This window comes from Podarcis erhardii (assembly GCF_964252035.2).
Source record: "Podarcis erhardii genome assembly, chromosome: 13".
Lineage (NCBI taxonomy): Eukaryota > Metazoa > Chordata > Lepidosauria > Squamata > Lacertidae > Podarcis > Podarcis erhardii.
The window spans coordinates 11,160,790-11,184,823 of NC_138502.1; the positions used below are offsets into that span (position 1 = coordinate 11,160,790).

At 41.1% G+C, this 24,034-nt stretch overlaps 1 protein-coding gene and 1 pseudogene across 4 annotated transcripts in view; both read right to left on the minus strand.

Annotated features, from left to right (window-relative positions):
• The window catches only part of LOC309326571 (vomeronasal type-2 receptor 26-like), a gene marked incomplete at its 3' end in the record, with an annotated part of 37,398 nt that extends 32,069 nt beyond the window's left edge, over positions 1 to 5,329 (minus strand). For 2 of the 3 annotated variants that reach the window (XM_081835416.1, XM_081835414.1), the window contains exons 1-2: positions 4,129 to 5,329; positions 1,852 to 2,143 (exon numbers count right to left, since the gene is read on the minus strand). In XM_081835416.1, coding sequence (XP_081691542.1) covers positions 1,852 to 1,980 — 129 coding nt within the window. In that variant the 5' untranslated portion in view covers positions 1,981 to 2,143; positions 4,129 to 5,329. The remainder of the gene's footprint in view (positions 1 to 1,851; positions 2,144 to 4,128) is intronic. The other variant, XM_081835415.1, reaches the window with a different exon arrangement.
• Positions 5,330 to 9,196: 3,867 nt separating this feature from the next.
• LOC309326589 (vomeronasal type-2 receptor 26-like) lies at positions 9,197 to 14,473 on the minus strand (annotated as a pseudogene). The gene is made up of 4 exons (XR_014161576.1): positions 13,621 to 14,473; positions 12,878 to 13,105; positions 11,948 to 12,074; positions 9,197 to 10,217 (listed from the first exon to the last, which is right to left on the minus strand). The product of XR_014161576.1 is annotated as a vomeronasal type-2 receptor 26-like (transcript).
• Positions 14,474 to 24,034: the final 9,561 nt, after the last annotated feature.

The following is a 24,034-nucleotide window of genomic DNA, read 5'->3' on the forward strand; positions in this document are numbered from 1 at the left end:
AATACTTATACAGAAACCATCCAGGAGCCAACTCAAGAACCTGTTTTGACAGAGCAAGTGCAAACGCAGAAGATAATGGAGGAGGCTGCTGTTGAACCTCAAGTAATACAAATGGAGAAGCCCGAGGCCCTACAGGAGCATAAGCCATTGTTGTTGAAGGTTGAATTTGAAGTGGGCCCGGGGGGGGGGTCTGGAGTTGTGGGGGCCCTTAAGTTTGGAGGGACTTTGAAACATGCCTTTAAATATTTTCTGGACTACACTGTTGACTGTGGGGAATGGGACTGTGGGGAATGGGCCGATCTGCTGAGGAGAGACGGAGATATTTTCAAGTTGGAACATCCCCGAGACCTACTCCTCAACGAGAAAGGAAAGAAATTAAGAAAGAGATCAACAAAAGATAAGGTAAAGTGCAAGTACAAACAAGAAGAAGATCTGCAGAAGGGACATGGAAAAGACTTAAGAGCCTCGGACATAAGATTACCAGGTTGATGGACTAGATGGAATGGACAGTAAGGACTGACATAACCCGAGACCAGGAAGAAGAGACGCTGGAGGAAGATTGGAAGAAAACTTTTTTTAAAAAAAATATTTTGGGAATCAGTGTAAAATTAATGAGCATTAGGAAAAATGTTGGAATGAAAATATTTGGCTTTAGTAGAAATGATATAAGGAATTATGTACAAATAAATATTAAGTTTTAAGCTTTAAGGTATTTTATGGTAAGATAAGGTTAAAATAAATTAAGGTAAATTGAATGACAGAATATAGTGAAAGATGGAAAGGATTTGCTGAGTTAACTAATAGGTTAGACTGTTAAGACAAATTACTCAAAAATTTTTGAGAAAGATGGAAAGAATTTGCTGAAAGAAATAACAAAACAAGAATACAAAAAGGGAGGTGTGAGGAGGTCGATGAAACAAGTAAATGAAGGATGGAGATATGGAATATTGGATGTGTGTTTTTTATTATTGTTATTGGTGTATTGGTTTTTATGTGTGTGTTTTTTCTTTTTCCTTTTTTGATGTACTTTTATGTATGTTTTGTTAATTTTTTGTTGTTCTCTTCTTTGCTTTTTTCTGTAATTTTTGAAACTTCTAATAAATATCATTTAAAGAAAACTGAATGGGGGAACATACCATGCCCCAAGCAGCAGATTACCTAGACATTATCTGACTTTGTCAACTGCATGTTGGACCAGATTCATATTTCTTCTCTGGAGCTTCGTCTTTCTTCTTCATGATGCACATGCCCCATCACACAGCAAAACTCTGCTGATTCTTCTCAGACTTTATTTATGAACATTTATTTCACTTGCAGAACTGGATCTTATCTTCAATTTTCCATAACTTCTTTGTGTTTGGTGCAACTGACTGGAACCTACCTGTCAGTTGTTTTAGCTATAAGCAATTTCCCCCCTCTTCCCCAGCAGCTTTTTTGAGATGCCCTGATCACTAATTTTACTATTGACACCTACCTGTCAGCTTTTATCCTGTAAGCAATTTCCCCTATACCCCAGTTATTCAATTCAAATACCCTCCTAACTAAGCAGAAAGTACTACATAACCCAAAAGCAGCTGGTGAGGGAGAAGCCCACTTCCCCATCACTGGCCTTTGGGATACCAGTGTTTTAGATGGGTGTGTAAGACGGGGAGGGGGTGTGTGACCTATTTTTTTCTGGTATCGCACATTTCCCCTTATTGATGTTTGTTTGTTTATATTATAATTATGTACCACCTTTATTTTCCAAGGATCTCAAGTGGTGTACATGGTTGTCCTTCCAATTTCATCTTCACCCGGAACTGATTCTGCCTCTATGCAAGCTAATAAAGGTATTGTACATAGGTGTCCTACCTGTGGAATCTTAAAGATATCCAAAACAGTGGCCACATAAAAGGAAATTTCAGAATCAAGTCCTCCAATGACCCCAGTCAGATTATTTTCAACATCACATATATAGTTAGGGACAAATTCCTTCACCATGGATAGAAGCAGCAGTGTGGTAAGATATGTGTTCCTTGCATTGTTATAGCTGTCATATAAGTGGAAGCCCAAGGTGATATTGGGTAAGATGTGAGGGTCTTTGTTGATCTCCTTGACTGCAAATGCCAAGGCCACGATGTGCTGGTAAATCTTAGGCACCACCCTAGAATGAGAGTTGCAAACTGTATCAGCAGGAACTTCAGCAGATCTATCATTTTACATAACAGCACAGCAATTAATTATATTGTGGTCATTCGGATTAACTCACAGTCCATTCTACTATTCAACAGCTCTTATCAATGAAAAGTTCTTTCTGATGTTTAGTTGAAATCTCCTCTCTTGTAATTTGAAGAAGCTAATTTGAGTCCTAACCTCCAGAGCAAGAGAAAACAAGTGTGTTCCTGGTGACAGCCCTTGAGATATTTGAAAATGTCTATCATTCCTCCCTCATTCTCATCATAGCTAAACATACCAAGCTCCCTTATCTGTTCCTCATAAGACTTGACTTGGTTTCCAGACCATCTTTGTTGCCCTCCTCTGCATATGTTCCAGTTTGCCAATATCCTTCTTAAATTGTGGTGATCAGAACTGGACACAGTACTCCAGGCGACCAAGGCAGAACAGAGTGTACTATTACTTACTTTAATCAGGACACTATACTTCTGTTGATGCAGATCCATTGAGTTTTTCGTCATGTACTACTGGCAAGCCAAGTGTTCATCATTTTAGATTTGTGCATTTGTCCCCATTGAAATTCATGTTGTTACTTTTGTACCAATCTTTTAAGGTTAATAGTATCTAGAGTAGGGGTCGCTAATGTGGGGCCCATGGGACGACTTCCCTTACACGTCTGAGGTCTTTTTCTGACACTTACAAAGTCTCTGGTCTCTCTGGTCTCTCCCTGCAGTGACTTCATTTTCATGAGTCAGTGATAGTCGTTGGAATTCACTAAATTCTATACTTCATAATAAGCAGTGCTGAAACAAACCTTAGTCTAAGTTCAGAAAATGAAAGCATAAGGATATTCAGCTTCAGAACAGGTTTTTCAAATATACATTCTTACTAACACTCTAGTTCAGATAAGGTCTATAAAAATTAGCTGATCAAATGGTTCTCCCAGACACATAAACATTCATACATTTATATTTATTTTTCCTATTGAGAAATGGGAGCTTCTTCAGTATTCTCTTAATTCCCAATACATTCTTATGGATTTTTACATCAGCCTATGTCCCACTGATTTGCAAAGTTGTTATTCTTAGGTAAATGGGTAGAGGTTTGCAGCTTTAGTCATTACTCTCAGGCTGTGACTCTAGGTTTGACTGTTTCTCTGCTGTAATGGATGAGTGACTTAGTTCTTACACAAGCTCTTCAGGCAGCGCTGGTGGGGGTTCCTCAGTGAATGTGGCTGGAGAGGAGATGAAGCCACCATGGGAAACAATGCCACCAATGATGAAATCTCCTGGCTGATGATACGTGTGAAGTGGATTGTGTGGACCTTGGAGCCTGCATTTTGCTATGTGAGCCTCACATACATTATAAGAAATCAGTTCCAGCAGCAAGAACACTAAAACAAACATTCTCACTAAAAAACCAACTGTTTGTTCTACACAGAACCCATGATTTCTCAAGCAATATTATAATTAGCTTCTCCAGTTTAAAATTGTATCATTTGAATGGTAGTAACGCCTCCTGAGATGATGCAATCTGAGAGTATGTAAGAACAGACTTGTGGATCCCACACCCTATTTAAATCATTCTGGTTAATTTGGGTATCTTTTATGTTACTTTTGCATGTGGCCACTGAAAGTCCACAGGGTTTTTTTTGAGAAGCAGCAGATTTAATTATAGCCCTGTTAATAACCAAGCTGGAATATAGTTATTTATTCAATGCTTGTGAACCCCTGTGGACTTGCGGAAGAAAATGTGTTTGTGACAGATTCAGAACTGTTGTGTTTAATTCCCTTTCAGCAGATAATAAGGGACCAGTGGTGTATTGGTGAATTTTGAAGTTTGAAGTTCAGAATAGAAGACCTTGTAAAAAATGGAGACTTCAAAATGTAGTACGGTGTTTTCAGCATCTTGGAATTTGGTTGAGTGGACCTGGATCCACATCAACCATGTGGCATGAGTATAATGGCTGCTCACCACTTTCCCACGAGGTGACCGTTTCGTAACCTCACTCTCAGCCTCCTTCCCCGATGGCCTAGGCACACACATATGCTGGCCTTTGGAGAGGAATTATTCTTGGCTGTTGGATCTCAAAAGGGAGGGGTCTTTCCAACCCAAAAGGCACCATAAATGGGCCACTCACTGGTGCCTCCTGGAGGGCAGTGCCTTGCTGGCTGTGGCTATTGGCTGCTGTCTCGTCTAGCCTGGCAATGAGGCTTAAAAGGGCATTTGCAGGAGGCTCTCGCAGGAAGGCTGGGTGAAGAGTGACACCCTCCCACCCTCCCTTTTTATTTCCATTCACAATTCAGGTCAATTAATTATTGTGCTTGTAAAATGTATTTTCCTTTTCAGGTCATTATGTAACATAGCTTTTCTCCCTAAGCGTCATTCCGTTTAACCACTTTATTTTTCTTCTACCTGCTGACCTTACTATGGTTGCTTTTGGTTGCCATATTCGGAGCTGAGAAGGAATTTGCCTGTAGAGAAATTGGCCATAGGTTTTGCTTTCCTAGTAGCAAAACTTCAAAACTTTTGGTGGTTAAGTCATTGGGTGCTGTGGTGTTTGCCTCCTAGGATGGGTCAAGGAAAGGGTTAAAATGGGTGTGATGTGATTGGCCAGTGAGAATGCAAGGGGGGAGTAAAAGATAGAGTGGGAGGTTTTGAAAGGCAGTTGAGGTTTGGGAGTTGGGAGTTGAGGTTTGTCAGGTGGGAGTTGAGGCTTGGGGGTTGGAGAAGGAAGAGGGTGGAATACGCAGTGGGTTGGTTGGGTTGTATTGTGAGGGAGTGAGAGGAATTGTTAGGGAGTTAGATAGATAGTTGGGAATAATTCAGTTTGAAGTTGTAGGAACTAAGATTTAAGAAACTGACAAAAGAAAAATAAACCGACACCATACGCTTATTCCTGCACTTAAAAATGAACTTGATTATTTGTTTACATTAACAACTGTCTGGACTCCGTGTGTCCCCGTGAGAAGCAGGGTGGTGGCAGCGAAGAAAGCAACCGCAGTGGTGGCAGAGGGTCAATAGACCGTGATATGTCCGGGGGCCCTGTGTGATCGCCACAGGTGCAATCCCAGTCTTCAAGCATTGGGTGAAGTAGCGCCTCACCAAGGACCGAATGAGCGATGTATTCTGGGTACCCCATTAGCTCTACATGCACCCAAAATTACCTTGAGTTGTGACTGGTTGGTCACCCCAGATTGAGGATGATGGAACTGCACAAAGCCCTCATATTTGTGCAATTTTCTGCCCACTTTACCCATATGACTTCACCAGGTACTGGTGCCTAAAGCTCTGTACAGCCTAGGACCTAGAAACCTGATTGTCTAATGTGGTTTTAAACTGTTTTTAATAGGGTGAATGATGGGTGATTAATAATTAAATATCCCTGTTGTAACAAACTGGCAACTGCAGGTACAGAGAACCTGTGGCTGTTTAGACAGAAAACTCTCCCTGGATATGGAGAGGCAATTGTTTTTGAATAAAGGAAGAATGATATTATAGCACAACACACACATATTCTAAAAATGAAATCTGTGCACAGCAATCAAAGTTTGATTTATATTTTTTGTCATTTCATGTATTAAAAAAGGAGATGATGTGTCCCCTTCCTCCACTCCCAACTGAGAACAGGAATTGAATCCTGATGGGTGCTGCTTGCATAGGAGCACCCTGAAACCAGCTGAATCAAATTCTCCCCCAAGCCAGCTGCTAAGCAGAGAACATGGTGGTGAAATAGACTGCCGCAGCCTTTCCACCCACCGCTCAAACCCTGAAAATTCCAGATCACTCTGCGTTACCCACCCCATAATGGGACAATCTGTGCCTGTCTTTCCTGAACTTGGCCCAAGCAAAGTCTATTGTTCCAAAGTGTGCAATATAAAGAATTACTTTCTTTTCAGCTTCATTGAATGAGCCTGGGTTATACAACAGGAGAGGGGAAAATCTCTCCTTATTCACTTCTCCTTATTCCTTTTTCCACCATGTATAAATGCATTGAAACAGTGAATTAAATAACTGACTGTTCTGAGACAGCCAAAATCAGCTGCTAGAGGTGGCTGCCTCATGCTGTCTAATGGTGGGGATGGCCCTGAGTGGAAACCTGTGCAGAAAGCCTTGCTGAAAGGCTTCTGACTGCAGCCTTTACCTCCTTCTTCTTCAAAGAATAGCTGGTTGGGTTTTGGAAGGGGGTGACACAGATATGGAAGACAGAAATCACTTTATCAATCATGAACTGGGCTGATGGAGGCAGGTAAATAAACAAATACATGGTGACCACAATGAGGTGAGAGGTGCATGTGGAGGCAGCCTTGGTGGTTCCTTCAGAGGGACCCTGGGAGCAGATTGTGTAGAGAATGAATCCATATGAGATGAGCAGGCCAATAAAAGAAACTAGTGACAAAATTCCACTGCTGGTGGCCATCATGACCTCCAAGGGATTTGTGCCCATGCAAGCCAACTTGATGACTCTGGAGAGGTTGAGTTGGTGCCCCGTGCCCTCCTGTATGACTCCTTTTATAGCGGCTTATGTAAACTATCTCCTAATTCTGTCAGCCTATGTCACCTGGCACCGTAGGGAGAAAGAGGACCCCACAGTTCATCCATAACCAGGTGAGTGGGTCAGAATTCCCAAAGCTGCTGAGCCTGACTTTCCAGGTTTTTGGTGAATTTTAATTCAGTGTCCAAATACATTCAGTGATGCTGATGTCTCTGGCTTCATCTGCAAACTTATGCATTTTATTTTTTAAATATGTATTCTGCTTCACTTCGGCTAGGGCAGGGGTTGGGGATGTGTGACACTCCAGATGTTGAGGGATTCCAAAATCCACTGACCCCAGTCAGTATCAAAAATGGTCAGCAATGATGAGGGCTGTAGTCTAGCAATATCTGGAGGGCTATAGGCTTCCAATCTCTGCACTAGGGGGATTGAAAGCAGATAACAGGAAAATAAATAATATATTTTACTGTGTTAAAGTGGCTGGGGAACACAGCCATATGGGTGGGTTATAAATAACAAAATTATTACTATTATTATCATTATTATTAGTTCTACTTCCTTCCATTCCTGTCTCCACTTGAATACCTGGACCTTCTGCAAGGGGGACATAATCTTACAGACACTCATTAACAAGCAAAGTTAACTTGCTGTATAACAGTACAGATGTCTACTCAGAAATAAGTGTTTTAAGATTTAATGGGACTTACTCCCAGAGAAGTGAGTACATACTGGCAACGTAGGCTCTGGTTTATGGTTGAAACTAAAAGAAAGCAGTGGCTTCGTGCCCTTAAGAGCTGTATAACAGGAATAAATTCAGAGGTGTTAAGCCTGGATTCTAGAAAGCTGAGGTCCCTTATGGGAATACACATACAACCTGAAGTCTCTCTGTCCTCTTTGATTCCACTTTCAATCTGATTAAGCTCTGGTTTACTTCTATTTTCCATTCATCATGGTTAGGTCTAATCAATTTTATCTGCTCATCAATCATTGGCTGAAGGATGCCAACAGTCAATGGAAAGTCCAACAATATACTTGCCACAAATATAATACATTGGTACCTTTGGTTAAGAACTTAATTCTTTCTGGAGGTCTGTTCTTAACCTGAAACTTTTCTTAACGTGAGGTACCACTTTAGCTAATGGATTCTCCTGCTGCCACCATGCTGCCGCACAATTTCTGTTCTCATCCTGAAGCTAAGTTCTTGACCCGAGGTACTATGTCTGGGTTAGTGGAACCTGTAAACTGAAGCATCTGTAACCCTAGGTACCACTGTACGTATTTGTATTAAGAATACAGTGTTCTGATCCATCACTTGCGTTGGTGAAAATAAAGCTTTTCAGTTCTGGCTTTGCTGAATGCTCTGCCCAGTGAACTGTGCATGGTTCTTTGTTGCCATCTTTTCCAAGCACCAGGGCAGAAATCATTCGCACCTTCTTATCTAGTTCTCTGAATTTCACCAAGGAGACCTGATTCAGACAACATCTTGGGGGGGGGGGACCCAATTCAATGGGGGGTAAATTATTTCACAGTACATAGATAATCTATAGAACTCACTGCCATAGGAAACAATGGTGGAGACAGTGCATTTGCTTTTGGGTGCGGCTTGAAGGTTTAATCTCACTGTAAACAAGTGGTACAGTGACAATAAAGTATTTCAATTTCCCACAGGAATCTGGTTGGTCAGTGTGAGTACAGGCTGCCGTACAAGATGGGCCATTGGCCTGATTCAAGAGGATCATCTTATATCTCTACAATCTTGAGTATGGATAGGTTGATGATGAAATCTGACTGTGAGCAGTACAGAACAACAGAAAATAAATGAATACTTAAATATTCCATGGCCTGCAATAGTACAGTTTCACAGATCCCATTATGCTGAAAGATGTGAGACAAGTTTTATCTTTTAGAATTAAGGCTAGATACAGATTTGCTTACATGCATATTTTGACAGGGACGCGGGCGGCCTAGGGCTTGCCAATCAGAAGGTCAGTGGTTCAAATCCCTGCAAAGGGTTGAGCTCCCATTGCCTGGTCCCTGTTCCTGCCAACCTGGCAGTTCAAAAGCAGGAAGTAGATAAATAGGTACCACTTCGGCGGGAAGGTAAACAGTGTTTCCATGTGCTGCTCTGGTGTGCCAGAAGTGGCTTAGTCATGCAAGGCACATGATCCAGAAGCTGTGCGCCAGCTCCCTCGGGAAATAAAGTGAAATGAGCACCTCAACCCCAGAGTCGTCCGCGACTGGACCTAATGGTCAGGGGTTCCTTTACCTTATATTTTGACAAGAATTGCTCTGAGTCTTCTAGTCAGCACATGCTAGAAGAGAATAATGTATGTGTAAATGCTTGGTTGTTTTCCTCAAAGCAAATAAGTCAATTTTACAAATGAATTTTCAACTATGCGAATTTGGATTCTAGAAAAAAATTATATAAGGCAGCAGCTAAACTTATATTTCCAAATATAAACACAGAGAAAAACATAACATACAGCAGATGACATTTTCTCATTTCTTTAATTTTTCTTCCTTATTAGCTGTTCTCTATTGAACTATGGAAATTTGGAGTACATAAAAAATTATATAAGGCAGCAATTGAACATATATTTCCAAATATTCTGCTGTACACAGAGAGAAAAGCACGAAAGAGGGCAAAGGGCAGGTTTATTATTTCTTTAAATTTTCTTCCTTATTAGCTGTTCTCTATTGTTCAGCTCAGGCCTCAGAATAATTATATAACATTTGGGGGAAAAGATGCAACCCAGCAACCCACCACCAGAGGCTAAGATGGAGAAGATCTCCACAGCTACCATGTATTTTCCCTTGGTGCTCAGGTAGGAAGGAATAAAGGACAGCCAAACACTGCAGAAGACCAACATGCTGAAAGTGATAAACTTGGCTTCGTTGAAACTGTCTGGTAACTTCCTGGCGAGGAAAGCCACAGCAAAACTGACAGTGGCCAGGCAGCATATGTAGATGAGGACACAGTAAAACATGGACACAGACCCCTCATTACATTCTAGTATAATTTCTTCTGTGATTGAGTGCATGTCCACATCTGGGTATGGGGGAGAGGTTGCCAGCCACACAGTGCATATTCCTGCTTGGACTATGGAACAGGAAAGGAGAATGGAGTGGCCTAGTCCTTTCCCTACCCATTTCCTCATCCTGGACTCTGGTTTTGTAGCCATGAAGGCCAAAACCACCATGAAGGTTTTTGCCAGGACACAAGAAACAGCAGTTGAGAAGATGACACCAAAAGCTGGTTGCCGAAGGAGGCACGTCACCTTCTCAGGTCGACCAATGAAGAGCAAAGCACAAAGGAAGCAGAGCAGGAGAGAGATGAGCAGGGTGTAGGTGAGGTTTTGGTTGTTTGCAATGACCATGGGTGTGTCGTGGTGTTTTATAAACGTACCTAGTACCAAAGTTGTGATCAAGGAAAGGGAAAGAGAGAAACAGGCTAAACTGATGCCCAAAGGTTCTTCATAAGACAAGAAGGTTATATCCTTCGGTAGACATGCATCCCGGTTCTTGCTTGGATAGTCTTTGTCTGGGCATTTATTACAGTTATTCATATCTGAGGGGAAACAAATATATTAGGTCATATATTTTAGCTTGCTGAAATGTTTACTTTCTGTCTGAGAAGAATAGAGCTCTGTTTAAATCAAAGCACATGTTTAGTACTGCCTGATGCTCTGTAATGTGGTATTGTTGCAATCTAAGCTTTGTCTATCTCATGGATATGCTAATAAACCACTTGAGGGGAAAAGTAGTCCAAAGTGTTTCATTCTGTGCAGAAGGTTCAGCTGGGAATAACTCGCTAAAACAGCTAAATGTCATACAAAGAGTTTCAAACAGTTTTATACATTTTGCACAAATTCCACACATTCCATTAAGTTTAAATTTCCTTTCCAATAGAAACGCTTTGTTTCCCTCACCCATTTCCTCTTATGGAACTTTGTTGTCTCCTTATGATTGGTCCACATTACAGTTTAAACAAAGGAGCTTCCTCGTGCTCTGCTAAACTTTTATTGCAGGATAAGATTTCACTTTAGTATTGTCCAGTGGTACCTCGGGTTACATACGCTTCAGGTTATATACACTTCAGGTTACAGATACCGCTAACCCAGAAATAGTGCTTCAGGTTAAGAACTTTGCTTCAGAATGAGAACAAAAATTGTGTTCCTGCCGCACAGCAGCAGCAGGAGGCCCTATTAGCGAAAGTGGTGCTTCAGGTTAAGAACTGACCTCCGGAACGAATCAAGTACTTAACCCAAGGTACCACTGTATTTCACTCTAGTTACCGAGAATAGTCTGACCACAGTCCGAGCATGCTCAGTATGTCAAAACCTTATATGGTATGATTCTCTGTACAGTAGTACCTCGGGTTATAGAAGCTTCAGGTTACAGACTCTGCTAACCCAGAAATAGTACCTCAGGTTAAGAACTTTGCTTCAGGATAAGAACAGAAATTGCACAGCAGCGGCAGCACGGCAGCAGTGGGAGGCTACAGTGGTACCTCAGGTTAAGAACAGTTTCAGGTTAAGAACGGACCTCAAAAACGAATTAAGTTCTTAACCCGAGGTAGCATTGTATTTATTTACTACAGTATTTAATTACTACAGTATTCTTGAATTTAATTGGTTCAGGGCTATGTAGTCCTGTAAGTGCCACAGCCAGGGCCATTGCCATCTGAATGTTTGTTCACACTAGCCTGGGTGCAGCCCGTGTAAGTCAGAAGGAGTGCCAAGGCCCCCTCTAGATATGCTCAGAACGCAAGGTAGAAACGTGCAAAAAGGCACGTTTGGCAAATCCACATCATGATAAACTCTGATCTGGAAACCAATATCCCCACTGTGGAAGGACGTGTGGATGCAGAATTGGCCTCCACAGTCACTTACAGACTCATTGTTAAAACCGTGTTTAGGGAAGACAATCTTACTCGGCTATGAGTGATCGAAGAAGGAAAAGGAGAAGGAGAAGGAGAAGGAGGAGGAGGAGGAGGAGGAGGAGGAGGAGGAGGAGGAGGAGGAGGAGAAGAAGAAGAAGAAGAAGAAGAAGAAGAAGAAGAAGAAGAAGAAGAAGAAATAATAATGTTTGGGACCACATACCATCCAACTACTCTCAGTGCATGGTCATTCTCATTTGATTGGCATATTTATACTATCTTGAAGGCAATGATCACAAAGAAGCAGGATTGCGCGCACACAAAAACACAATTTTGAAAAGTAAACTCAGCCGTCCTTACAACATCTTTCAGTTATTAGTGCTGAGTCTGGATCTATTTAATCCATTTATTTCTCCTACCATCCTGGTTTGCAATCTTCCCCTCTGCACGTGGGATGCAATCGTAGCAGCAAGGTGGCTGTCCCTCCTTCACTTTCTTGCTGGATCCCGGAAGGCATCTCTCAGTACAGAGAGAAAGAGGCTGAGTCTATTCGTAAATGAAAGAGCAGAAGGATCAGCAAGAGAACAATGAGTTTGGAAATCTTCATGTTCCTGGGCCCCTCTCTATGTTGCAAAGCTGAGTCAGCCTTTCAGCAATATGTAGAATGGCTATATTTTTTTTTTGTAATGGCAATGTTTGAAGTGATGTCATATGCCCTCAATTGTCCTGGGATGTGTCGGTGTTGTTCCCCACCTGTTAGCCAGAAAGGTGAGATCTTGGGGCTTATCTATCCTCTTTTCTTCAGTTAAAAATCAGTATTTTATCATTGTTAAGTAATATTTATAAAATATTTATAAATATAATAAAATAAAATATTTGCCTTTATTCCTTGAGTGACTTCTAGCAGTAAGCTTTTGGCTCTTAATGTGGTACTTGGATGAAGAAGAAGAAGAGGAGGAGGAGGAGGAGGAGGAGTTTGAATTTGATATCCCACTTTATCACTACCTTAACGAGTCTCAAAGCGGATAACAATCTCCTTTCCCTTCCTCCCCCACAACAAACACTGTGAGGTGAGTGAGGCTGAGAAACCTCAGAGAAGTGTGAATAGCCCAAGGTCACGCAGGAACTTTATGTGGAAGACCAGGGATGCAAACCCGGTTTATCAAATTACGAGTCTACCGCTATTAACCACTACACCACACTGGCTCTCTGTATGCATTGGTCATATTCTGCACAGGAACATGCAGTTTCAAAGATAGTGAGTAGACATGCAGGTGAACAATCATTCCTTAGGCAATACTGAATTTCTTTGGAATTCTCTAATAACCTACCTGATCTAAATAATCTACCTGATTAAACCAGCTGTGCCATGTTATGGCATCTTCATCAAGGATGAATGATTGGTCTCGAGAAGCTTGCGGATCTATCCTCCCAATGCTCACTCTGTTGAAACTTTGGTTGGAGAATATAATCCAATTGACAATATCCAAGCTAGATACCACCTCTCCATTCTGCTTAATGAAGACCACATCTCCGGCCGTATTGTTAAATGAGATACTTCTGAGAAAGTGATGGAGCTAGATTGAAAACAGAAAGGGCAATTTTTGGAAAAGGCTGCAGTCTAATGCAGGGCGGAGCATTTCTTTCTTTGTCCTGTGGGAAAAACCTGTGGTGGGGTGATTCAGTCAAGTTTCAGTGGATTCAAGTCCAAGCATGGAGAGACAACCAATTTTCTCTCTCCCACAGCCCCGTCTCTCCCTCTCCCCTTTTTTACAACCTTTCTTTATCTACCCCGACCCATAGCTCTTTTCCTCTGTCCCTCTTCATCTCAGGAGACACAGTGGTGTATGATCACGTGATTTGAGGAAGTATTTGGTGCATATGTGATAGAGAGAATGCTGAACATCTCTCTTGACCATTACCACTTCTTCTTATCTGTGAATGCAGTAACATATCAGTGGTCTGCAAACTTCTTTCATAGAAGCGCTTTTTCATGTCTGAGATGAATGAGCAAGATGACAACACTTTGGATACCCATACCTTGTGAGGGAAATACCAGGCCTCTTCAAGTTGAAGATGTTTAGCCTATTACCTGCCAAAACTGTGGATTCGGATTCTTCCCTCTCTGTCCGTACGCCATTCCTCTGTGCCTGAGTCTGGATGTGAACATCGCATGTAAAGCATGGGCCATGGCATAGACAGCATTGTGGATACTGTAACTGTGGCCTGTCATGCTCATTTCAAAAAATGATCCAGGAAGGCTCTCCAGCTTCTCTTCTCCGGTGCAAATATTCCCCTCCACCTTATCTGAAGTGATATCTCGGAATACACATCCAAAGTCCTGTTGCCAGAAGTCCCTGATAAAACCGTCCCCATCTGTGCTGGAAGGGTTTCTGTGCACAACATACTGATTAAATCCTGGTGGGTTTCTGAAGTGAATTTCAGAGGATATAGCACCATTGAATACTCCTGAATCCCAGTTCTTTTGAATGACAAATGAAGTGAACTCAACCTGGGCTGTTATTATCCATACTTTACTGTTTATATTGTATGTCATGTTATCATGTTCTGATAGGTACGGAAGCCATCTCAAAGTTGCCATGGAATAAGATTCTCCATAGGCAACTATTACATTAGCTGTGCTGCTAAAAATTTTATGGTTTATACTTGCCCCCTGTTGTAGCATGCCATCTATTTCAGAAATAAAACTTAAACTGGCGATTCTTTCTAGGAATGCAAAGCAGACACCACTCTTGGTAAATATTGGAGAGATGGTTTGCAGAAATCTTTCTCCATTCTCATTGTCTGTTGCAATGACTCCAATCCACGTCCACCTGAAATGCAGAAGCAGAGAGAATTCCCTCATACTGAAGGGCTTCCAAGGCTGCCATCTGGTAGAACGGAAGCCCTGGGCTTTTATCATTCATCACTGGAGCAGAGCCATAAATGAGCTAAAAAGTAAATGGAGGAAGAGAAGACACAAAGTAGATTCTTTTCACAGTATTCATATACATTATGTGGTGAAACTTGTTAGTCAAATATGCCCTTTGCCAATGTTTCAGGGTTTATTTGCCTCTCTCTCAGTTTTAAAAAGACACACATGCAGATGGGCTGAAAACTGGGACCATCTCCCTTTTCTCATTTTTAAACCTTTCACTTGATGACCTTTCACAGGGGACTGTGTCTGTTTTAGTTTTAGTTTTGGAAATTTTGTTAACACTTTGATGACTGGAGCAGGGAATTGTGTCTATTTTACTTTTTAAAAAAACCAAACATTTTTTGAGTTGTTGCAAAATTTGGCAAGGTCTTGTATAATGGATAAAACTGAATGGAGGAAACAACAGACTTCCGGGTTAGCGCCATCGGCAATGGCGGAATTCCTCTGATCCAGAGGAACCCGCTTCGCGAAAATCGGGTCTTGCCACCGCGGCGAAGGCGGAGACCCTTTAAAAATCCCAGGCAGACGACAAGAAATTCTGGAATTTAATTAATGCAGGTTTAAGACCCCACTCATTCATCGTTAATAACATCACAGCAGCCAGTTGGCACTCTCACTTTGCTCAGCTGTATTCTGCCCCAGATCCTGAAGTAAACGTAGTCTCTACTCTTCCAGCATCTGCCTTGCCCACCTGGGAACCAGTTTCCCCAGAGAGATGTTTACAACTAATCAGCATGCTTTCAGGGGATAAATCTCCAGGGGAGGATATGATACCACCTGAGGTATTTTTATCGAACCAGACGTGGTGGGCCCCTATTTTAGCATCTCTCTTTACCACTATTAATGCTACTCTTAAGATCCCACCTAACTGGAAACAGAGCATAGTCATCCCAATGCATAAAAAGGGGGGCCCACAAGATCCGCGTAACTATCGACCTATCAGCCTGCTGGATATACCATACAAGGTTTACTCTAGATTCTTGCTAGAGAAATTAATCGAGTGGGCAGAAGAAACAAAGCTATTCCACCCGGAACAGGCTGGCTTCCGTAAAGGTCATAGTACATCTGGCCAATGTCTTGTTCTATTCACCCTGATTGATAAATACCTAAACAAGTTCAACTGCAAACTACACGCGGCTTTTGTGGACCTGACCTCCGCTTTTGACTCCATCCCTAGAGATAGGCTATGGCAGAAGCTTAGTTACACCAACATAGATAAGAGACTCCTCCACCTTCTTATGGAAATTCATAATGATATATCGGCCAGAGTAAAATCTGGCCCTCTGGGAGCCCTTTCTGATTATTTCCCTCTGAATAAAGGGGTCAAACAGGGCTGCCTCTTGGCCCCTTTTCTATTTAATTTCTACATCAATGACATCGTTACAACCATGAAGGCCCTAAACCAATCTGCCCCCTCTTTACAACAGCTCAAGATCCCCATATTACTCTATGCGGACGACATGGTGATACTGACTTTAACCAAGCAGGGCTTAAACAACATGCTCAGAGGGCTCATGACATATTGTGATACCAACTCCCTCAAAATCAATTTCGCCAAAACCAAAATTCTTACTTTTGGCACGAAAACTCGGAAGCCATTTTGGAATTTTGAGGGCCACTCTATTGAATATTATTCAGCATTCAAGTATTTGGGTATCACTTTTCAGCATGGGCTTAGCTGGTCAGCTCACCTAAATATGTCCATCCTGGCTGCCCGTAGAACCATCAAAGCCTTGGAGAAATTCTTCTATGCAAAAGGCGGCCAGTTGGTTCCACCAATCAGAAAAGCATTTATCAGCAAAGTCCTCCCGATGTTACTGTATGGGGTTGAAATCTGGGGGTGGAATTTAAAAACACTACAACGGCTCGAGATTCTACAAAACTCTTTTGCATGAAAGTTACTGGGTCTCCCCAAGGGCTCGGTTGCTGCACAGTTAAGAACAGAACTGGGCCTCCCCTCCATTGTTGTGAGAGCCCACATTAGAATTATTAGTTTTTATTGTAAATTAATCAAAGCCCCAGGTCCCCTTTTAGCCAGGCAAGCCTTTTTAACTTGTTCTCATAGCAATAAATGGTCCAAGGTCATGGAGACTATAACCGCACACTACTCCCTCCCAGATCTTGACACACTGTCAGCTTGGGATCAACATAAAATCCGGGCCTGGATTCTTACAAGAGACGAGGCCATAGACCGGGCACAGTCCACCACAGCTCGCCTCTCCATGTGGCTCCCTAAAGTGAAAGTGGTAAGATCACTTGCCAACTACTTGATAGACCTGACGGAGCCCAATTTGAGAAGACCGTTTACCATGGCCCGTTTCCATTCTATACCCACGGCCTTCCTGCAGGGGATTTACTCTAAGACCCCTATTACTCAGCGTCTATGTCCATGCACAATGAATGAAGTAGAGGACTTCATACATTTCTTTTTCTACTGCCCTATTTATGAGCTAATAAGAACTAAGCTCCTCCTCTTGATCCCGTCCACCATCACATCTAAGGAAGACTGTTTGAAATCGCTTCTTGTGGACGCAAATCCCCAAGTTTCACGTGGGGTGGCAATCTTTATAGTGCAGGCCTTGAAACTCAGGGCTACTCTGACTGGGTAGTGTGTCCTAGACCTGGACCTGTTTTAATTCTTTTATTACCTTTTTAACCTAATGTGCCGAGCCTATTTTGGGGCCATTATATGCTCTATATACATCCGCATTCTAGATTCCCGGCGCCGGCAACTAAATCTTTACATTATTGTCTTAGGGTAATTTAAATATCATAACCCCAGTAATATCGCTTTGAATTTTGTTTGGTTGCTTGTCTCTAGCATTTTTGTTTTATCCTGCTATGGCTGTATGCTAATGCAATAAAGGTTTGATTGATTGAAACCTTTGATTTGATGACTGGAGAGGGTTTGTCTGTCTGTTTGCTTATATTACAATTATGTACCATCTTCATTTTCTATGGATCTCAGGGTGGTGTACATAGTTTTGCTTCCAATTTCATCTTCACCCGGAATTGATGCTAATAGAGGTATTGTACATAGGTGTCCTACCTGTGGAATCTTATAGATATCCAAAACAGTGGCCACATAAAAGGAGATTTCAGAATCACTATACTTCTGTTGATGTAGATCCCTTGAACTTTCCACATGAACTACTGGCAATCTACGTGTTCCTCATCTTAGATTTGTGCATTATTCCCTATTGGAATTCATGTTGTTACTTTTGTCCCAAATTTCTAATTGTTTAAGATTAATAGTATCTAGAACAGGGGTTGCTAATGTGGGGCCCATAGGACGTCTTGCCGTACACACCAGAGGTCTTCTTCTGACAAAGTCTCTGGTCTCTCTCTGCAGTGACCTCTTTTTTATGAAGCAGTGATGGTAATTGTAATAACTGAATTCTATACTTTATAATAAGTACCTTTCAGTGCTGAAACAAACCTTAGCCTAGATCAGAAAATGAAACATTCAGCTTCAGATCAAGTTTTTAAAAATTCATTCTTTCTAACACTCTAGTAGTTCAGATAAAGTCTATCAAAATTTGCTGTTCAAAAGGCCTTTCTCATACACATACTTACATACATACATACATACATTTCAATACATTTATTTTCATTTCTCTATCCAGAAATGGGAATCTCTCCTATATTCTCTTAATTCACAAGAGGTTCCTTCCAATTTTTTGCCCCAGCATAAGTCCCATTCATATCTAAAGTGGATTCTCCCAAGTAAAAAGGTAAATGTTTGCAGCCTTAGTCATTATTCTGAGGACGCAACTCTAGGTTTGATCATTCCTTTGATGTAATAAAATGAGTGGCTTAGTTCTTACAGAAGCTCATCAGGCAGTGCTGGTGGGGGTTCCTTAGTGAATGCTGATGGAGAGGGGAAGAAGCCACCGTGGAAAACAATGCCACCAATGAGGAACTCTCCTGGCTGATGATACATGTGAAGTGGATGGTGTGGACCTTGGAGCTTGCATTTTGCTATGTGAGCCTCACATATAGTGTAAGAAATCATTTCCAGCAGCAAGAACACTAAAACCACCATCCTTAATACAACGGCAACTCTTTGTTTTATGCAGAAACTATGGTTTTTCTGGCAATACCAGAATAGGTTTCTCCAAGATAAAAATTGTCTCATTTAAATGGTAGATTAATTTCCCGAGACGACACAATACGGGAGTATCCAAAATTAGACTTGCTGATCCCAGACACTATTTAAATAATAATGGTTAAGTTGTAGTATCCTTTGTGTTATGTTGCCAGTGGCCAGAGAAAATACACAGGGATTTTTGAGGAGCAGCATCTTAATTATAGCCCTTTTAATAATCAGGCAGGAGTGTAGTTGTTCATCCACTGCTCAGGATTCCCTGTGGAATTGCAGAAGAAAATTGCTGAAGAAAACATTCAGAACTGTTATTTTAATTTCCCTTTCATTAGATAATAATAGACCAGTGGTGTATGGGTGAGATTAGACGTTAGAAGCTCATTATAGAGTACCTTGTAGCCAATGGAGACTCCAAAATGTAGCATGGTGTAGTCAGCATCTTGGAATTTGGCTGAGTTGACCTGGATTCACATCAGCCATGTGGCATGACTGGAATGGCTGCTCATTGCTGTTCTGGGGGAAGACAGTTTTGTCCCCTTCCTCTCAGCCTCCTTCCCTGTCTTGGGAATGCATGTTTGCTCAAACCCTCAAGGGCCAATGCCCCTGTGATTCTGGAGAGGTTGAGTTGGTGCCCCAGGCCCTCCTGTATGACTTCTTTTAATTTTTTAAAATATGTATTCTGCTTCACTTCCACTAGGACAAGGGTTGGGGATGTGTGGTACTCCAGATGTTGATGGATTCCAAAACCAACCAACCCCAGCCAGTATGGAAAATGGTCAGCAATGATGAGGGCTCTAGTCTTGCAATATCTGGAGGGCTATAGGCTTCCCAGGCAAACTTTAGGGGATTAAAAGCAGATAACAACAAAATAAATAATATGTTTGCCTGTGTTTTTATATCTGCTGTAAGCCACTGAAAGTGGCCAGGGAAAGCCAGGTGGGTGGGTTATAAATAAAATAATAATAATAATAATAATAAGAAGAAGAAGAAGAAGAAGAAGAAGAAGAAGAAGTCCTACTTCCTTCCATTTCTGTCTCCACTTGAATACCCTGGACCTTCTGCAAGGATGGCATAATCTTACAGACAATACTTAACAAGCATAGTCCACAGATGTCCACACAGAAATAAATGTTTTAAGGTTTAATGGGGCTTACTCTGGTTTACTTGCATTCTCCATTCATCATGGTTAGATCTAATCAATCAAATACCAAATTACACACAAATTACAAAAATAACCATAGACACATAATTTTCTTAGCAAACAATAAAACATCTATTGGTCTTAACACTAAAGACCCAACCTCCCGTCTATTCCATATTTCAAATTCATATTACGTATTGCCAATACACATTTTTTTTCATAATTAAACTTATTCTCAATAAATCTAATTTCTTATATCTACCTTGCAACTATTACTGAAGTTCCTCAAATGCTGCAACAGAATTTAAACTACTATATTCCCCCCCCCGATATTCTTTGAAAACCTCCCATTTAGAAACAAATTCCTGTTTTGATTTATTCTTTATTTTTTCTGATAAACCATCTAATTCGGCATATTCTGTCAGCTTTTGGATCCAATCTTGTATAGAGGGGATTTCATTACTCTTCCATTTTGCTGTGATCAAAACTCTTGCTGCCATCGTCGCAATATAAAAAGATACCCTTCCTCTTTTGTGGAATATCCAAATCTGTTATTCCCAGGAGGGAATGTTGAAGGACATGAAGAAGAAGTGGTTCTTGAAGATGATGCTCCACATCCATTTTCCCAAAAGGAGTTGAATGATCTAGTTCGCGACCTCAGCTTGTCAAAGGACTCTGCCAAACTGTTGGCATCCAGATTGAAGGGAAAAAACCTCCTCTCTGACAGTGCTCGCATCAGCTTCTTTCACAACAGGCATCAAGAGTACCTCCGTTTTTTCTCGGAAAAGAAGGGCTTGGTGTACTGTGCAGATATTGCGCAGCTTCTGCTCAAGCTTGGAGTGCCACAGTACGAACCCAAAGATTGGAGACTGTTCATTGACAGCAGCAAGCGATCACTAAAATGTGTTCTGCTACACAACGGCAACCAGTTTGCGTCTATACCCCTGGCTCACTCGACTACACTGAAGGAGAACTATGAAGCGGTGAAGTATGTGCTGGAGAAAATTGATTATGATCAGCATAAGTGGTTTATTTGTGTTGACCTGAAGATGGTGAACTTTTTGTTGGGACAACAGTCTGGCTTCACCAAGTACCCATGTTTTCTGTGCATGTGGGATAGTAGGGACCGTGCTCAGCATTACACAAAGAAGGACTGGCCTGTGTGGGAGGAATTGGTGCCTTGCAAAGAAAGGAACGTCATCAACGACCCTCTGGTGGACAGAGACAGAATACTCTTCCCACCGCTGCACATCAAGCTCGGCTTAATCAAGCAGTTCACCAAGGCTCTGGACAAGGATGGTGACTGCTTCACTTACTTGTGCCAGGTTTTTCCAGGATTGACCATGGAGAAGTTGAAAGCTGGCATCTTTGATGGTCCTCAGATCCGTCAGCTCATCAGATATCCAGAGTTCGGAAACTCAATGAATGAAGTGGAACTGGAAGCGTGGAAGGCATTTGTTCTGGTTGTGAAGAACTTTCTTGGCAACAATAAGGCCAGAAACTACGCAGAACTTGTCAACAACATGCTGACTGCTTTCAGAAACCTGGGCTGCAACATGAGCGTCAAGATGCACTACCTATTTTCCCATATGAACCGGTTTCCTGAGAACCTGGGTTCAATGAGTGACGAGCAGGGGGAGAGATTCCATCAGGACATGAAAGAGATGGAGACCAGGTATCAGGGTCACTGGGACGTAGTCATGATTGCTGACTACTGTTGGACTCTGAAGAGAGACGTCCCTGCCACTGAGCATTCCAGGAGTTCCAAGAAACGGAAGTTCAAGCCCTGAAGTTTGAAAAATGGTGAAGCAACATGCAATTTACGTGTACTTACCTTTATCAATGCCCACCATTCAGTTTACAGTAAACCTGACCTGATGGAGAGAAACGGATGCCATTTCCTGATTCAGCAGTGCAAAAATATCCTAAATCAGTTGTAGAAATGTAGACAACATTCAAAAAGTAAAAAAATTGTCGCCCAGTGTAATCCATACTTTATTTCTTATGATACGTCGACGGGTTAAAAAATAAAATAAAATAAAAAATTACACATTCAAGGTCTCAGTATACGTTTAATAAATTCCCTTCTTAGATCTGTCTTCTAACTCTCAACTGTTTCTTCAATTTCCTCTGATTCTCCCAACAATTGCCTTTTTCCTCCGAGCTCTTTCTGGTACTTTCTCCAGAACTTGTCCATATCTAATGCCGACAAGCACTTTCTACGTTTCCCTTTAAAGAAAAAGGAGATGCCTTCCGGGTACTCCCACCTATAGTCCACTGCCTTTGCCTTTAGTGCCTTGGTCAGAGGTCTGTAAGCTTCTCTCTTTTTTATCAACCGATTTGGGATAATCTTGTGGACGATAATATCATTTCCTTCCGATTGGAATTTCTTCTTGTTACTAGCTTGTAAAATTCTATTTCTGAAATCCATAGAATTAAAAGAGACTAAACAGTGGGCCGGCCAGTTATTTGCTTTTGCTACATTAGATTTGACTCTGAATGCTTTTTCTATTTTTTGTGCTACTTCTGCTTCTTCTCTGCTAGCTCTTTTGAGATTTTTTTCTCAATTATTTCCTCTGCGTCCTCTGTTAGTCCTCTGAATCTTAGGGTATTCTTCCTTCTTTGCATTTGCAACATCGCAATAGAGTCCAAAGTTGAATCCTGCTGCACTTTCAGATCTGCTTATCTTATCGCATTCCCTTTTCAACTCTCTATTTTCATTTTGTAATTTTTTCTGAGCTTCTTCTAGGTTCTGTGTTTTACCTTTAAGGTCTAGCACTATTTTCGTCAGTTCTGATTTTTTTTGTACTAAATTGTTGACCTGAGTTGATAACTCAGCTGCTATTTTCACATTTTCATCTACTTTAACTCCCATGGAAATAAGTTTTTCTTCTGTTGCTTTTGCCTTTTCGTTTACATTATTTTTTTAAATCTTGGATATCTTTCTTCAAACTGAAAATTATTTCTCTCATATCTAGTGGTTGATCCATGTCAATTACAGAAGTTCTCCTAATTTGTGAGGCTGAACCTGTCGCAGAACCTGACACAGTTGTTTTTTTACCATACATCACTAAGAAATTCAATTAGCTCACTAGGTAATTTGTTCTCTTTCTTTCTGTCTTACAGATTGGATATCAATTAAATTCAATCTTTCTTAATACAATCACGACAATTTTACCAGTCTGATAATAATCTCCGGCCTACATATCCACTAAATCTTTATATTCACCAGTTTCACTAAATATATTTTAAATTGATTATGAACAATTATCTAATTAGTTACAGCCAAGCATCAATACAGCAATATCACAAATTCATCAGATCAAATAAATATAATAAATGATTGCAATCCTTGTGTTCACTTACTCATTCAGGGTGATAGATCATATATATAAATCTTTAAACAGGTTAGCGGTTCAGTTAATCAGCACCTTGCAACAAAGCTAATGACATCTGATGCTAATATCAGCTGCATTAGTTACCAATAGATAGCGAAAGGCAAAGCAAACAAAAACAGAAAAAGAGCAACAAAAAGCAGAAACAAAAAAAACACAAAACCACAACCAGAAAAACAACAAAAATGAAACAAACAGAGAAACAATACAAACAAAACAAAACAAAACAAAGAGCTGGGGAGTATTTTCAATTAATAATGTACAATGCAATAATATTATGTGCTATTAAGTTCTCTCTAGATGTTACTCTTTCAGAGGCAACAGGAATGCTATTCCAGTAATGGGGTATAAGGTCTATAAAAAATTATGAAACCTTGTCTCTTTCAGCAGATTATGATGCAGCGCTTTGGGATCTTCACTAGTTGCAGATCGTGCAAAAATCCCTGTAATTGCTCTTATAAGTCTTATTAGAGGAACGTCTTTTTCAAAAAAGTGCAAAGTTTTTTTCCCACCAGCTGATGTCACTGTTTGAGTCACTCCCTCTCTGTGATTTTCAACCCCCTTCTCAAACTATGTCAGTCTATGTCAGTCTTATACAATTCATTTCCATTCCTCAAACCAGGAAAATGTCGGTCTAAGAAAATGTTGGAGCGCGTGAGTCAGCAGAAGTACTCTTAGCCGTTGTTAAATTGATTTATACTCCGTTGAGCGTCTGTAGCAGTCCACAGCCAAAAACAAACAGAAATCCCCAGAAAGGAAGGATAGCAACACTTAGTAGGAGAGGGGAGGCGATGCTTATCAGTCTTGTGACAGTTTTATAACTTTGTAATCAATCACCCTCTCATTCAAATAAAACTTTTCAATTGTTGTTCCCCATCTGTCAAATGCGTTGTGCAGTGAGGTCTGCATGGTCCTTTGCTGACATCT